Source organism: Diospyros lotus, chromosome 11, assembly GCF_014633365.1.
Source record: "Diospyros lotus cultivar Yz01 chromosome 11, ASM1463336v1, whole genome shotgun sequence".
NCBI lineage: Eukaryota > Viridiplantae > Streptophyta > Magnoliopsida > Ericales > Ebenaceae > Diospyros > Diospyros lotus.
This window is the reverse complement of record NC_068348.1, coordinates 24,199,428-24,213,970: the sequence shown is the minus strand read 5'-3', so window position 1 is coordinate 24,213,970 and position 14,543 is coordinate 24,199,428. Positions and strand designations below refer to the sequence as shown.

The following is a 14,543-nucleotide window of genomic DNA, read 5'->3' as shown; positions in this document are numbered from 1 at the left end:
ATAACAGTGAGAATGATTTTTCAAATGAAGAGTTATTGAATGCTTTGAATGATTTATATGAAAATTTTGAAAAGCTATGTTTGAAAAATAAATCTGCTCAAAAGAAATTAGATTTATTGTCAAAAGAATTGGAAGTTTTAAAATCTAAGAATGAATATTTTATTACTTCCAATAAAGAATTTTCAAAGGAAAGTGTTCTGGAAGAATTTGAATTGAAATCCTCAAATAGTGCATTAAATGAAAAATCCAGTTTAAAAGAGGAGATTACTAATTCATATGATCATGACAAAGGTGTTGAAATCTTTCATAGTTCAAGGGCAAAAGTTAAAAGCTCACATTTACACACCTATTGTGAAATTAAATGCTTTTATTGTTGCAAAATAGGCCACATGGCATTTTGTTGTCCTTTTAAAAGAAAATCAACTAGTGGTCCTAATTTAAAATGGATTCCTAAGGAAACTAAAGTATCAACTGTTTCTCATTCTAATCCTCAAGAATCCAAGCAAGTTTTGATACCAAAAAATCCTCATGTTAATAGAAATATGGATAAGGATAAGAAGCAAACAATTTTCATAAAGAGGAAACGTAAGTCCTTTGCTTCACATCCTACCTATTGGTATCATTTTAGAAACAAAGGTTTTGAAAGAAATAACCATATAAGCTTAAACAAATTTGGGTTCCTAAGGATGAGCTCTATGCTAAAAATGGTGAACCCAAAGTGGTTTGGGCACCAAAGGCTTGTGGATAATTATTTGTGCAGGTTGCTTGACATCCAAATGAACTTTAAAGAGAAATTTTTTGTGGATGAGTCAAGCATGAAGAGAAAAGGGGGATGAAGGAGAAAATCAACTCCATTAGATTCTCATTTTACCACCCAAGAGTAAGAGATATTTAAATTTCATCCTTGGTGGTATATTCCTTTCCCTAAACTCTCTGTGTTTATAAGTTTTGATGATTTTGAGTTATAAGTTTGCCTTTATGATTTTGTTGGAAATCTTAACTAATAAGGGAGAATTATAGTGTTTTGATATATGCATTAATTAAGGGGGAGAATAACATTTGTTGATATGTTCTGGAAAATGTGTGGTAAAGAGCCTTAAAACATAACTTGATTAGTGTTACCAATTTATGTGATATGAATCATAAAGTATGGATTAATGCTGATTCTTGTAAGGTTACATGTCTAAAAACAAATGAGACATAGAGTATGCTTTAATGTCAATTTATGTGAAGTATTTTGTCTCAAAATAAAGGAAATAGAGATTATAGGAAATATGATAGAAATTGTACTTAGACTTATCTAGTATAGAAAAATGCTCAGTATCAACCATTTCTCAAAACTTGGCTATGATATAAAAGACTAGGTCATGTGAGCATAAATGTTGCTAACTATCTATCCAATGTGATCTTGTTGAAAGATTGCCTAAGCTTAAATAATGAAAAGACCACAGTTGTGGTGTATGAATGAAAGATAAATAAATAAATATATTATTTAAGCCTAACAATAGAGTCACAATCTCTAGGTCTCTAACTTCACTTTATTTAGATATTTTTGGTCCTACGAGAACACTAAACTTAGGTGAAAAATAATATGTGCTAGTTATTATGAATGATTACTCTAGGTTCACTTGATAATATTTCTTGCTTCTAAGAGTCAAATATTTAGACAAATTTGAAATCTTCTAATAAATGAATATATATATTTCAAAAATTTCAAGGGATCATGGGGAGAATTTTAAAATGAGCAATTCAAACACTATTGTGAGGAAAATGTATTGATCATAATTTTCTAGTGCTAGAACAAAATGAGGTAGTTGAAAAGAAAAATAGATCTTTAAAATAAATGGCTAGAATTGTGCTATGTGACAAAATTCCTTTTTAGTCTAAGCTATTAACACCTCATGCTATATGTTGAATAGGATTTCTATAAGCCTATCTTAAAGAAAACCCTTGTGAGTTATAAACCAAATATTCCATATTTTCATATTTTTTGTAGTACATGTTTTATCCTTATCAGTGGTAAAAACTCTTTAAGAAAAATTTAATACTAAGAGTCAGGACATAATTTTCTTAAAATATTATACTCAAAGTAAAGCATATAGAGTATTTAATTTATGATTCTAACAATAGAATAATCTATTCTAGTTATAGTTAATTATGTGAGGGTTGAAGTTCCAAAACCCAAGAAAAGTGGTGATAAAGAATTAGGATAAAGATTTGAAAAATTCTCATTAGATCAAAAGAATCAAATCTATCAAATGATAATATGTTTAAATGCTTAATGAAGAAAATGTAGCTCATGAAGAGAGAAAATCATCATTTCTAAGAGAGAATATGGGCAAGATAATGAGATCATAGAAAATCTTTTTAGAAAAATTAGAACATGATCATCTCCTAGAAATAAATGTCAATGTGCTGCATTATTTCTCAAATAGAACCTAAAAATCTTAAGAAAGCCTTGAATGATGAAAATTGGATCATTGCCATGAAGAGCTAAATCAATTTGAAATAAATGAAATGTGGCAATTGGTTCCAAGACTTAAGAATCACCCAACCATAGTAATCAAATGGGTACTTATAAACAAAATTAGAATTGAAAGTAAATTAGTAGCTTAAGGGTATAATCAAGGAAAATGAATAGTCTATGATGAAACTTATGCCCCTGTTGCTAGATTAGAAACTATAAGGATGTTATTAGCATTTGCTTGTTACAAGAAGTTTAAGCTATTTCAAATGAATATTAAAAGTGCATTTTTGAATGGTTAAATGAGGAAATATATATGGATAAATCTCCTAGTTATGAGATATCCTCAATATAAGGATCATATGTTCAAACTCTCTAAAGCACTACATGATTCAAAGCAAGCCCCTAGGGCATGTATGAGAGACTTAGCAAATGTCTTATAGAAGAAAAACTTAAAAGAGCTCAAATAGAAATAACATTGCTTCTAAGCCTCATAACAAGGATATCTTATGAATCTACAAGTGATTTATGTAGCATCTATAAATCCCTATGGAATCAAATTTGCCAATCTAATGCAAAGGGAACTTGAGATAAGTATAATATAAAGAAGATGAAGGGATCCTTATGTCTAAGCAAAAATTACATCTTCTTAAGAAATAAAATTTTCTTCAAAAGCAAATTAGTAGCCACTCAAAAGAGTAGTGCATCAAGCCTAGTCAATTATGAGAAATGCCAAATGGTGGAAAATGAGCTATATAGAAATATGATTGGACTTTTGCTACATTTGATAGCTAATAGGATGAACATTATATTTAGTGTTTGCCTATATGCTAGATTTCAATCCAATCCTAAGAAATCTCATCTAGGAGGCAAAATAGCTAGAAATAACATTAGTGACTCATGCAAATTTATAAGAAATTTCCTAATGTCATTGTTTAGAAGGAAGTAAAATTCCATTGCATTCTCTTTCACTAAAGGTGAATATGTAGTTTCTCAAATCCTATGGATGGAACAAAAAGACTATGGCATAAATCTTCACAATATTCCAAATCAAATGTGCCAATACAAATGCTATAGCCCTAGCAAAAATTCAAGGAATCTTGCTCAAAAAGAAAATATCAAATGGTATCGTGTCCAAACCTATTGGAAATCAAACTCTAGATAAATCCCTATCAATCCTTGAGTTCAAGTGATTTTATCTGACGAAGTTTCGATCCTTCATGTCTCTCAAATCTATCATTGGTTAAATCAAAGGGCTTCGCCGTCAATCTCTTAGATCTCAAAAAATTGATAAATGATATATTCTTGATGGCATATAGTATTTTTCTTGTATGAGATAACTTGATTATCTTTTTATGACAAATGAATACTTGAGTATGAAATCATGCTTTATTTGCTAAAGGATCATCTTGCTTCTTGAAGTTATCTATATGTAATGATCCTATGTGATTACAAGCATGGCTAAGATTATCAAAAGACAAATGCATGTTCTTAAAGCCTATCCTTAATATATCTTGCATTAAATCTGCCATAACTTGTTTAGATTTATGTATTTGGATGACCACTTATTCTTTGAACATATATATATGAGTGCATGTGGTTCATTCCTCAAATTTATGATCATTGTCATATTTTATTCTTGCAAAAATCATTCGAATTGAGACAAATTGCTATTCTATTTTTATATCAAAAAATGTCTCTATACTTTAAAACCTCTCGTATAAGTTTAAGGGGGAGTCTTTTTCAAAGAGAGTCTTTCTATTTGCTTGAAATGATTTATTTCACTCCTATATTGATCATTTGATGTATATGCCTATAATATGATGTATGGCTATGCAATTGATCTTGCGCTTTGACTGTTTAAATATGAGTGATTACTTTGAAAGATATAGATTGTCTCTAATATGGTCATGAGTATGCAATATGGTATGATTTTTTTTCTTTCAATTTTTGGCATCTCATGAATAAGGCTTCTGTATATGGCATGTGCTAAAAAATCTTCTATGATGCTAATTATGCCATCTTAAGCGGGAGTTATCTCTAATGTTTTAAAAGAAACATTGAAAAAGTCTTGTAATTTGTAAAATCATGTGAAATGTTTTTATTTAAAAATGAATTTTTTCAAACTATCGTTGGGGGAGAGTTAAAAAGGGAGAGAGATATTATCTTTTGGTTTAAGGAGGATTCTATTATTTTTTTTAGTATTACCTTTTTGATTTATGACAAAAAGGGGGAGAGATTTGTTGAAATTGATTTTAAGTTTTGTCATCCTTAAAAAGGGGGAGAATGTTGTTTTACTTTGGTATACTTAGTTTTGATGATGAAAAACATATTTTATTAAATCCCTAAGTCATGAATCAAGGTGGTGGTTTCAACAAAAATTAATTTCAAGTGTTTTGTTAAAATGAAAACCAAAAAGATTTATGATTTTCTATATTAGTTAGAGATTTGCAAAGTCAAGTATTTAGTCTTAAAAGAATCTCTTAAAATGATTTTCAAATTAGCTTTGAAGTCATTGGTCAACATAGAGCTAAAATTGTTCTAAGGCAAAAAACCAACTTGAACATAAATGTGTTTGATGAAAATCCAATCTTAAGTATGAAAAATCATTTATGTTAATCTCATTCTTCAGAATAAATTTTCATATTTTGAAGCATGCATGAAAGGTTTTGGTTTGAAACTTAATCGTATGAAAAATCCTTTAGTTCATGCATCATGTCTTGAAACTCGTTTTGATAACGCTTCAATATTTTTCTAAGTCTGGAAGACTAGCACCTTATAAGGAGACATATATGAAAATGTTTTAGTTTTAGAAAACTAACTCTCGGTAATTCAATAGTTAACATTCATTAGTGATAAAATAATTTTTAACGATTTTTTCAAGAAATAGAAAGTGTATATCTTAGAGGTGATAAAATCGCAAAATCCTAAGTTCCTACTAAAATTCAAATTCTACTTTTTTATTCTTATGGATTTTGATTTTTTTGATATTTTTATTGAATCCAAATAGGGGGTACTTTCTTATTTACATTTATGTATTAAAGTAAATGGATGGTAAAATATAAATTAAACAAAATGAGGACATTTACTTAAAGAAATGTAAATATGTTGTAATGTTTTCAAGTTTCATTCTGTTGAAAATCTTTCTCATCTGTCGACTGTGGGCTTCAATCTGTTGACTATGCCTAAGGATAGTCAACTATGCTGTTAAGGATAGTCGATTATGCAAAAGGATAGTCGACTATGCTGTTTTTGATCTGTCGACTATTTATGGCATCTGTCGACTATCATATAAGGATAGTCGACTATGCCTTTTCATCTGTCGACTATTTTTGTTCATAAAATTCAAAATTTTCTTCACAATTTTGCAATAGTCGACTGTGCATATGTATCTGTCGACTATGGAATTTTTGTGTTAGAAATAGTCGACTATCACTTTCTGTCTGTCGACTATGTTTGGTTTTTACTTGAAGAAATAGTCGACTAACCTATTTTCTCTGTCGACTATGTGTTTCGCAGAAAGCTTCCAACGGCTATTTTTACAAATCCCAACGGCTCCAAACGGCTATATTTCTCTTTAACTTTGTGGGACACTTATATATACATGTCATGGATGATCAAGAGAAGGCTAATGGACGGAAACGAGATGATCTAAATATTACAAATCATTTTATTCGTGCTTACAGTGTTCTCTGTGCTTTCATTGTTATATTTTTCTATGCAAGGTTTTGTTCTATCATTATAAATCTATTCTTAAGCCTAGTTTTCATTGTGAAAGAACTTGTAACTAAGAGTGTTAACTCTTAACTTATCTCTTTCATTTGTATCGTTGTTATTTTCCTAGCTTGTGTAGCTAGAGGGCTCATTTGAGTGGGAAGTTGTAATTCCTAGTCTCGGACTAAAGGACCTACTCGGGTTGAGTAGGGGGTTGATAGTGGATGGTTTGAAAAATCCTTAGTGATGAGCTAAGATAGTGGATTAGGCTTGGGTTAAGCCAAACTACTATAAATCTTTGTGTTCTCTCTTGCTTATGTTTCTTTTTATTTGTTTATCACTGCTACCATTTCATTATCCTCACGTGCATTGAGTTTTTTATTTTCAATTAAAAGGATTTCAAAGTTCTATCAATTAAGTTTTTTTAAAATAACCAATTCACCCCCTCTTCTTGGTGTGTACTATAGAATCTACTGTTCTAACAACATTGACCATTCAATCTCCATTCTTGCCAATTGGAGAGCCTGCTATTTCATTCAAGAACCAATGTGCCCGAACCACCTGCTTAATTTTGTGAAGCTTGTAGGAAATGCTTTTCTTTGTGCGTGGTGCATTTATGGATAAATCACACCAATGATACTCAATTTTGTAATCTTTTTTTATTTTGATCACTAAACTTTAATTTTTTATTTTGTGATCATAACAATTTGAAATATTTTATAACGTGATAACATTTATAATTTTTAAACGAACCCCTTGCCAGAGTGAATGAAGTGGTGCTACCCTGTCATTGATGTGATAAAGGTTAATTGTACAATAACTATCAATCAAAACCTTTCACGTGTGACAACCCAAACCCCCATAAAACCTTTCCTCCGTCCCCCTCTCTCCTCATTCTCGCATGCGCCTGCTACCCGTTGCGGTTGCAGTCGCCGCCGGTCACCTCTGACCGATAGAAATTATGTGGTCACCTCAGATCAGTAGAAATTATGTGTTTATCTTCCATTGGCTGGGGAGCTATTATGTGGTCTTCTTTCTCGTTTGAAATTGGCTAATGCCTTGGCCAGTAGAAAGCTCCAAAAAATATATGCCTTAGCCTTGGCTGACAGCTTTAGACGAGCACAATGAGTTGCTAACAACGCCAAGAGGAGTCGGATTGACTGATCTCTAATCTTTAATTTGGAACTGAATCAATTTAACTCAAAAGAATGCAATTAAAGGGCTACCTATAGTTTAACAAATTCTCATTTATTGTATTCTATTCTAAACATCATGCATGACAAAAAAAATAGAGAATCATCCAAATAGAACCGAGTCACGTTAGAAGTAATGTTGCCCAATAGAATGATTCACCATTCTTCTCAATCAGATTCGCATCCCAAAAGCTCAGATAATATTGGTATATGAGGGCGACAGAAAATCATTTTTGCACAAACTTAAACCATGCTTTACACTTTTTAGTCACAAAGGTGAAATCATTGGCATACTACCAAGGCTCTGTCTTCTAAATTCAATGCCGTTGATTGAGAAAACAAAATTTACAGACGACAATTCCAAGGGTAAAAGAATTGGTATACACCATATATGGCCTTACATGAGAATATCATAAAGCCGCGTTCTGAGTCCCTCTGAGAACAAAATAAACCCTCACCACGGGATTTGATTATTAGAACCTTTAGCAAATAGTCCGGCAAGGGACCATTCCAAATGCAAATAAAGAGGATACAAGAGGGATCATGTAGCTGCTTTTTCCCATTGCAAGATAAAGAGGATCACGATATCAGAACAGATAATTATGGGTATTCTGAGATTTACCTTGGGTGATGCAAGACACAAATGTACATTTGGTGTGACAAGGTCAAACTTTTTCGGCATATGAAGTAAGAACTGGCATGACAAGATCAACCTTTTTAACATCGAAAGTAAGAAGCTCTGCCTGTTCCATGTAAGGTCAAACCTTTTTGGCATCTGAAGTAAGAAGCCCCATCTGTTCTGTAAGCTGTTCCATATGTTGAGTTTTGTTCCATCCATTTTCCAGTGGCTTTCCTTCACTACTGTTGGTAGGAGGTTCCAATGAAGCTGAGTCCAGAGACTGTGGGCTCCAGAGATTGTGGGCTTCAGTCTCCAGAGATTGTGGGCTCAAAGCAAGAATCTGTTCCCAACAGGGATAGCCAATGCCAGGAAGTTTTTGTGCATCATCTTCGAGCAAGGAATTGTCCCATTCAAATTCAAGATCTATGGAGAAATTGTCAATTTCCAAGGGCATTTCCCCATTATTGCCCAAAGAGTTTGAATTTATAAATACACCACTCCCTGTCTCAGGCCCTATGAAACTTTCTCCACTCGTGACAATGTTGCCTTCTGGCACCATTTGTTGTAATGAAGAGAGCTCCAGTATAACTAAATCTGTCTGTGGGAGACTGACAGGGGGCATCTCTTGTGCTTCACCCAGTGGGCTCAAAGTTGAAAGGGGAGTAGCTGTAAACATGTCAGAGTTGGCTCCAAGAGGGGAGGACAGAATCTCAGATATGGCAGCCGATGGCCTTTGGCCAGGAAAACCAGAAGTTGCCAGCATAAAAGACTGCCCAGAAGATGGCGGGACCTCCTGAAGAGTCACTCCAGAAGTACAAGTTGAACTATTCCCATGGTCTAGTGTGCTGGGTGATGAAACATCACTAATCAATAAAGCATCAGAATTGTTGCTGAAATTTTCAAGGTGAGTCGAATCACCCAGTTTAATGATTTGTCTGAGCATTGCTTTGCCTGCTTCATTCATCATAGGCTGACACTTTACAATCTGTTCATCAGCAGGGCTGACAGAAGGATTATCTAAAATACCATCCTGCTTAAGCCTCCGTTTTTTGCTTCCTTCAGTTATTAACCCGCTACTGTCATTCTGCAGCTGCACAAACTGCGCAAGAAAGCCTGGACTTTGCATAGCCTTTGCCAGGAAGGACATCATCTGTTGTTGCCGCTGCTCCATCCCCTGAAGCCGCTGCACCATCGCTGGCAACTGGTGATCAGTGGTCTGTTGCTGCTGCCTCAGCCTCACAAGCTCCTGCATAAGCACGTTCTTATCCCTATTTAACCTCTCAACCTCTTCCTCGAGCCCAAATTTTCCAACTTCGACACAAGCCCCAACAGATGAACTCTGTCCATGTGGTTGCTGCTGCTGTTGGTTAGTATGTCCATGGGAAGGTTCCTGGCAATTAATACTTATGAGGAGGTGTTTTTGTCCTCTGAGAAATCCACCATTTGCAAATTCCCAGCGGTCTGGATCAACCTTCCTGAAACCCTAGTTGTCCAAAAAGAAAGAAAATAAATAAGGAACTACAACAGTCATGTAAGCCCTAATTGCCAATATCAGCAAGCCAACCATGTAAGTTACAAACTTTTCTGTGATGAAAACTATACTACATTGGCGAGGTGATATTTCATAAGTTCCAAAGTGATAAAAAGACAACTACTATTTCCTTTTATTTTTAATTCATATCCTTATATAATCACATATCAAAAATATATATACCAGTCAAATTCTTCATGTTCATTATACAATTTTAGACTGTCCCAAAAAACAAAGGCTTCCTATTTTAAAAGACAAGGAATCTCCAACATTAACCTTGGCACTGAAGAATATAAGTTCAGAATAATCACTTTCAAGATTCTCCCTCAAAAGTTGCCTGAAAATGCACAAACAAAAGAATTCATTGTGTACTTGTGGCACCTATCATAGCCTTCAATATCATCTCTTAATATGCTATCATCATTTTCAGTTTGCAACCCGACATTTCATGTTTCATGATGCAAAATTTTTGAAGATCAAATTTTACAGTAGCATTGGACCACAGGAGAAATGAAATGGAAAGTTAGAACTCAGGTAGCAAACCCCATGTAGTGGGATAAAGGCTTGGTATGTTGTTTTTGGAGCTGTTGTTGGCTCCCAGGAAAAAGATAAAAAAGAACAACGAAAAATCAAGCCATAAGCACACAAATCATCTCAATCCCTAATCATATCTTTTGTAAGATCATTATATTCTATATATGCGTATACATTTTCCACCAAGTTTTCTTTAGTTCCCATCTACCTCTTCCACCACAAACTTCTTCCATTCCATCCACATTTTTTTTCCCCGTGGGGAGTGGGGGTGTAATAAAAAAAAAAAAAAAAATTCTCTTGCAGGCTGTCATCTCTGGTCAGGTTCCTGATTCATGTTTTAGCCAGTTGTTACATCTCTGTAACCTCCAAACTCTTAAAATGTATGGCAAATTGTTCAACAGTTTATTCTCCTTACCATATGAAGAGTATCTGTGAGCAAGTGCCAATGGCATACATAATCAGAGTACTGTAGAAATTTTGGAAACTAACAAGACGTATTCCCCTAAATGAAATCTTGGGTGCCAGGCTAACTGGAGAGCAGTACATCCTCTGTTTGGCTGTTCAATGTACCGGGTCCTTAGGGACATTTTTTTCCTAGATGATATGGACATTAAGCTCTCACAAAAGTCACATTCTTTGTTAGGATAACCTCTTATGGTTTCAATTCTTCTGACATCTCAATACGGAGAGAGCAGAAACAAGTTGAAGGTGCTTCATGTGCAAGGGTACTGGAGAATCTGTCTACTACTTTTGCTTATAGATGGATAATATGTTATAAGACCCGTGCGAGTGTTATGCTATAGATTCCTATAGGAAACTTCATGCCTGCAACTGGACCTTTAGGAAACTTCATAACAATTTTAGTCAATGCTTCTAATCTGCTACAACCTTTTCCATTGCATGTTGATAAAATTAAAAAGGTTGTCAAGACCTCCGAGTTTCAAATGCTTCCTTTTGCCATCTTGATATTTTCTATTCCAACCCAATATTTTTGGAGCACTACTTTCTCAGTATTCTCCATTTGAAGAGGACAGTTCCTCTCTGCATGGATTAAAAATGGGGAAAGGAAAATTCTACAGTATTACTCAAGGAGAAAGAAAAGAATACAAGAATTTAGGATTACAATTTATTTAGTATTTTAGATTTTTAATTTTTTATTTGATTAGAATTTTAAACGTTTAGAATTATATTATTTTCCTATTTGGTTACCATGTTCTATTACACTATAATATAAGGCAGGCTGTCAAGATAACTCACATGTTTAATTCGTGCGGGCACATGTTTTCCATATCCATACTCATGCTCATGCTTCTTAAGATCAACAATAGGGATTCAGGCGTCCCTCCCTTCCAGTCCAACCACAAATTCCCTCCCCGCCCTAACCCATTCTATGAAATGACCTCAAATACAATAAAACCTTTCTTTATTTCCGAGCAGGCAGCTCTTGAGCAAACCAAATTAACATAAACCCAAACCATGAGGAAGTTAGAGGCCATTCTACTCCAAGAAGTCAAAACTTGGTCTTTTTTTTTTTTTTGGGCCAAGTAAAAACAAAACTTGCTTTCAAAATGCTCCAAAGAAACAGAAACATTCCACTGAATCATGTTTGTATTACCTAAAAAAAGGTAACAGTAGCTATTACTCAATTTACCCGAAATCTCAATCTAGAACACATAGGAAAAACGCCACATCAACTACTCCTATAGACATTGGAGATGCTACCAATAATATATTTGGTTATATAGAATGCTCAAATTTTTATCCTACTGGTTGTATCTAAGAAAGTGGGCCCAAGCCCAAGATAGGCCCAAGTGGAGGAAGCCCAAAGAGGGAAGCCTGAGAGACGAACAATCCCCGGGAGACACTCCTCCGAGATTACTCGAGAATACAGAAAAGCCCCAACTCAACTCAACTTAAATAGGCCTTTTTAGTATCAACAGAAAGTAACCAGTAAAGAACTTCAATCAATCAACTAAGAGACATCGAGAAGAAATCCATACGCAAGTGTTCAATTGCCCAACGAATCTGGAGAAGTTGCTGTGATTGAAGTACTTCGGCAACAAGTCCCAAGTGAACCGACACGGATCCCAAATGACGAAGCTATCGTTGGTACGACTCCAGGACACGGTTTTATCAGTGGACGGATCGTCGACCATGTCATACGTCTTCACGAGGAACGGCGGCGGCGCATTCGCGCTAGAAATCGGCATCGGATTTTGAGGATGCATAGCAGCCCCGCCGTTCGCCGCGGTGGTCCCGCCGTTGACTGCTTCCATATCGCCGCAATAAAAATCCGCCAGCTATAGAAGCAGATAGAAATCGACTGCTTCAATCAGACGGAAGTCGCGAATTGCCTGTTTCGGTGCTACGGAGCAGATAGAAATAGAGTACGAAAATTGGGGTAGAGTTTAGGGGGCGAAAAACCCTAGATTTGGAGGAGAGAGAGAGATTGTGCCAATTTAGAGATAGGATGTTATGGTTGAAGAGGGAAAAAGAGAGTACGGTCGCGGGAGAAGAGAGGTCGTGAAACTTGGGGCTTATAAAGCCGAGACCGATGGGCGAATTGGGCACGAGCCGCAGTCAATTCGCTCTAGGTAGGGTTGCAAACGAGTCGAGCCGAACCGAGCTTCTCCAAGCTCGGCTCGGCTCGGCTCGATAAAATTTAGCACTGGCTCGAGCTCGAGCTCGGCTCGGGCTCGGTTCGTTAATTGGATTAACGGGCTCGGCTCGTTAATTGGATTGGCTGCACTATTTGAAGTTCAGATAAACTTCCAGCCGCAATATCATCTCATATTACGGACTAGAATGGGGATGGAAAACTGGGGGAAACAGGGAGCATACCACTGAGATGGGGCTGTGCGATGAAGAGGGCCGCGGTGAGAGACGGCGGCGAGGGCGAGGGCGAGGGCGAGGGCGAGGGCGAAAGGCTTCGGCTTTCTTCTCTGAAGCCGGCGGCTAGAGGCAGCGAGCGGCTGTGAGGGCAGCCGTTCTTCCTTCTTCAGTTCTTCAGCTCGTCAAAGTCAATACAGGCATTTGGGAATGGGAGCACAGTTAGGGTTTTTTAGGAAAATAAGTATTTATATTGGGTGTATTTTTATAATTTATAATATATAAAATATAAAAATTTAATCACTCTATTAATGTGATGTGAGTTTATACATTTTATTTGTAAATAAAATAGTTAGAATGTGCATTTAATATTATTTGTAATTATGAATTTTTTAAAATTTAATATAATATTAGATTTTAATAAAATAAACTAAGTATTACTCGAATAAGATATAGACTTACTAAGAAGTAATTTTTTGAAATTCAATAATATAAAATTATAAATATAGAGTTATTGTTTTAAATCATATTTATTACTTGGTACTTAAATTAAATGTTATAGTTACTCAACCAATGTAATGTACCACTTAGTCGAATAATTATTTGGTTATTTAATTAATGTTCTTTTATCATATATGTGAGTAAGATAAGTATATAATCGATTAATCCTTATAAATGTTTAAGTTTTATTTGATTAAAAAAAATTAGTTGAGTACAATATTTGTTAGTTGTTACTCAACTAAATATTTTCTTATTAGATTAAAATAATAATTATTCTATTAAGATCATACATTAATTGATTAATTTTAACTCACAACAAATGTTTTTATTAACATATTTTATTAAACTAAGTATTATTGAGTAAGATATGCACTTACTATGTAGTAATTTTTTAAAATTTAATGATACAAAATTACAAATATAGAGTTATTTTAACTTATATTTATTATTCGATACCTAAATTAAATATAATAGTTACTCAAGTAATATACCTTTTACTCATTTAGTCGAATAACTATTTAGTTATTCAATTAATATTATTTTATTATATATTTAAGTAAGATAAATATATAATCGATTAATCCCTTAAATATTTAGATTTTACATGATTAAAAATAAAAAAATTAGTCGAGTATAATATTTATTAGTTGTTATTCAACTAAACATTTTCTTACTCGATTAAAATAATAATTAAACTATTAAACTCATACATTAATTAATTAATTTTAAGTCACAACAAATATTTTTATCAACACATTCTATTAAACTAAGTATTACTCAAGTAAGATATGCAATTACTAAGTAGTAATTTTTTAAAATTTAATGATACAAAATTACAAATATAGAGTTGTTTTAATCCATATTTATTACTCTATAGTCGGTACTTAAATTAAATGTTATAATTACTCAAGTAATGTACCATTTACTCATTTAATCGAATAATTATTTGGTTATTTAATTAAAGTCATTCTATCATATATTTAAGTAAGACAAATATATAATCGATTAATCCCTTAAATATTTAGGTTTTACTTTATTAAAAATGTGACAACCCAAAATTTTCCTCGATCTTTATTTACAACTAGCCAATAATTTAAACGCATGGATTAAAAATTTACCCCATTATTATACAACAACAAAAGCAAATTAAATATCAAT

The 14,543-nt window shown here is 33.8% G+C and overlaps 1 protein-coding gene across 1 annotated transcript; it reads right to left on the bottom strand.

Moving 5' to 3' along the window:
- Positions 1-7,496: 7,496 nt before the first annotated feature.
- LOC127812933 (heat shock factor protein HSF8-like) lies at positions 7,497-12,799 on the bottom strand. The gene is made up of 2 exons (XM_052353528.1): positions 12,056-12,799; positions 7,497-9,473 (listed from the first exon to the last, which is right to left on the bottom strand). The coding sequence occupies exons 1-2, from the start codon at positions 12,329-12,331 to the stop codon at positions 8,130-8,132; spliced, it is 1,620 nt and encodes a 539-aa protein (XP_052209488.1). The 5' UTR covers positions 12,332-12,799; the 3' UTR covers positions 7,497-8,129.
- Positions 12,800-14,543: the final 1,744 nt, after the last annotated feature.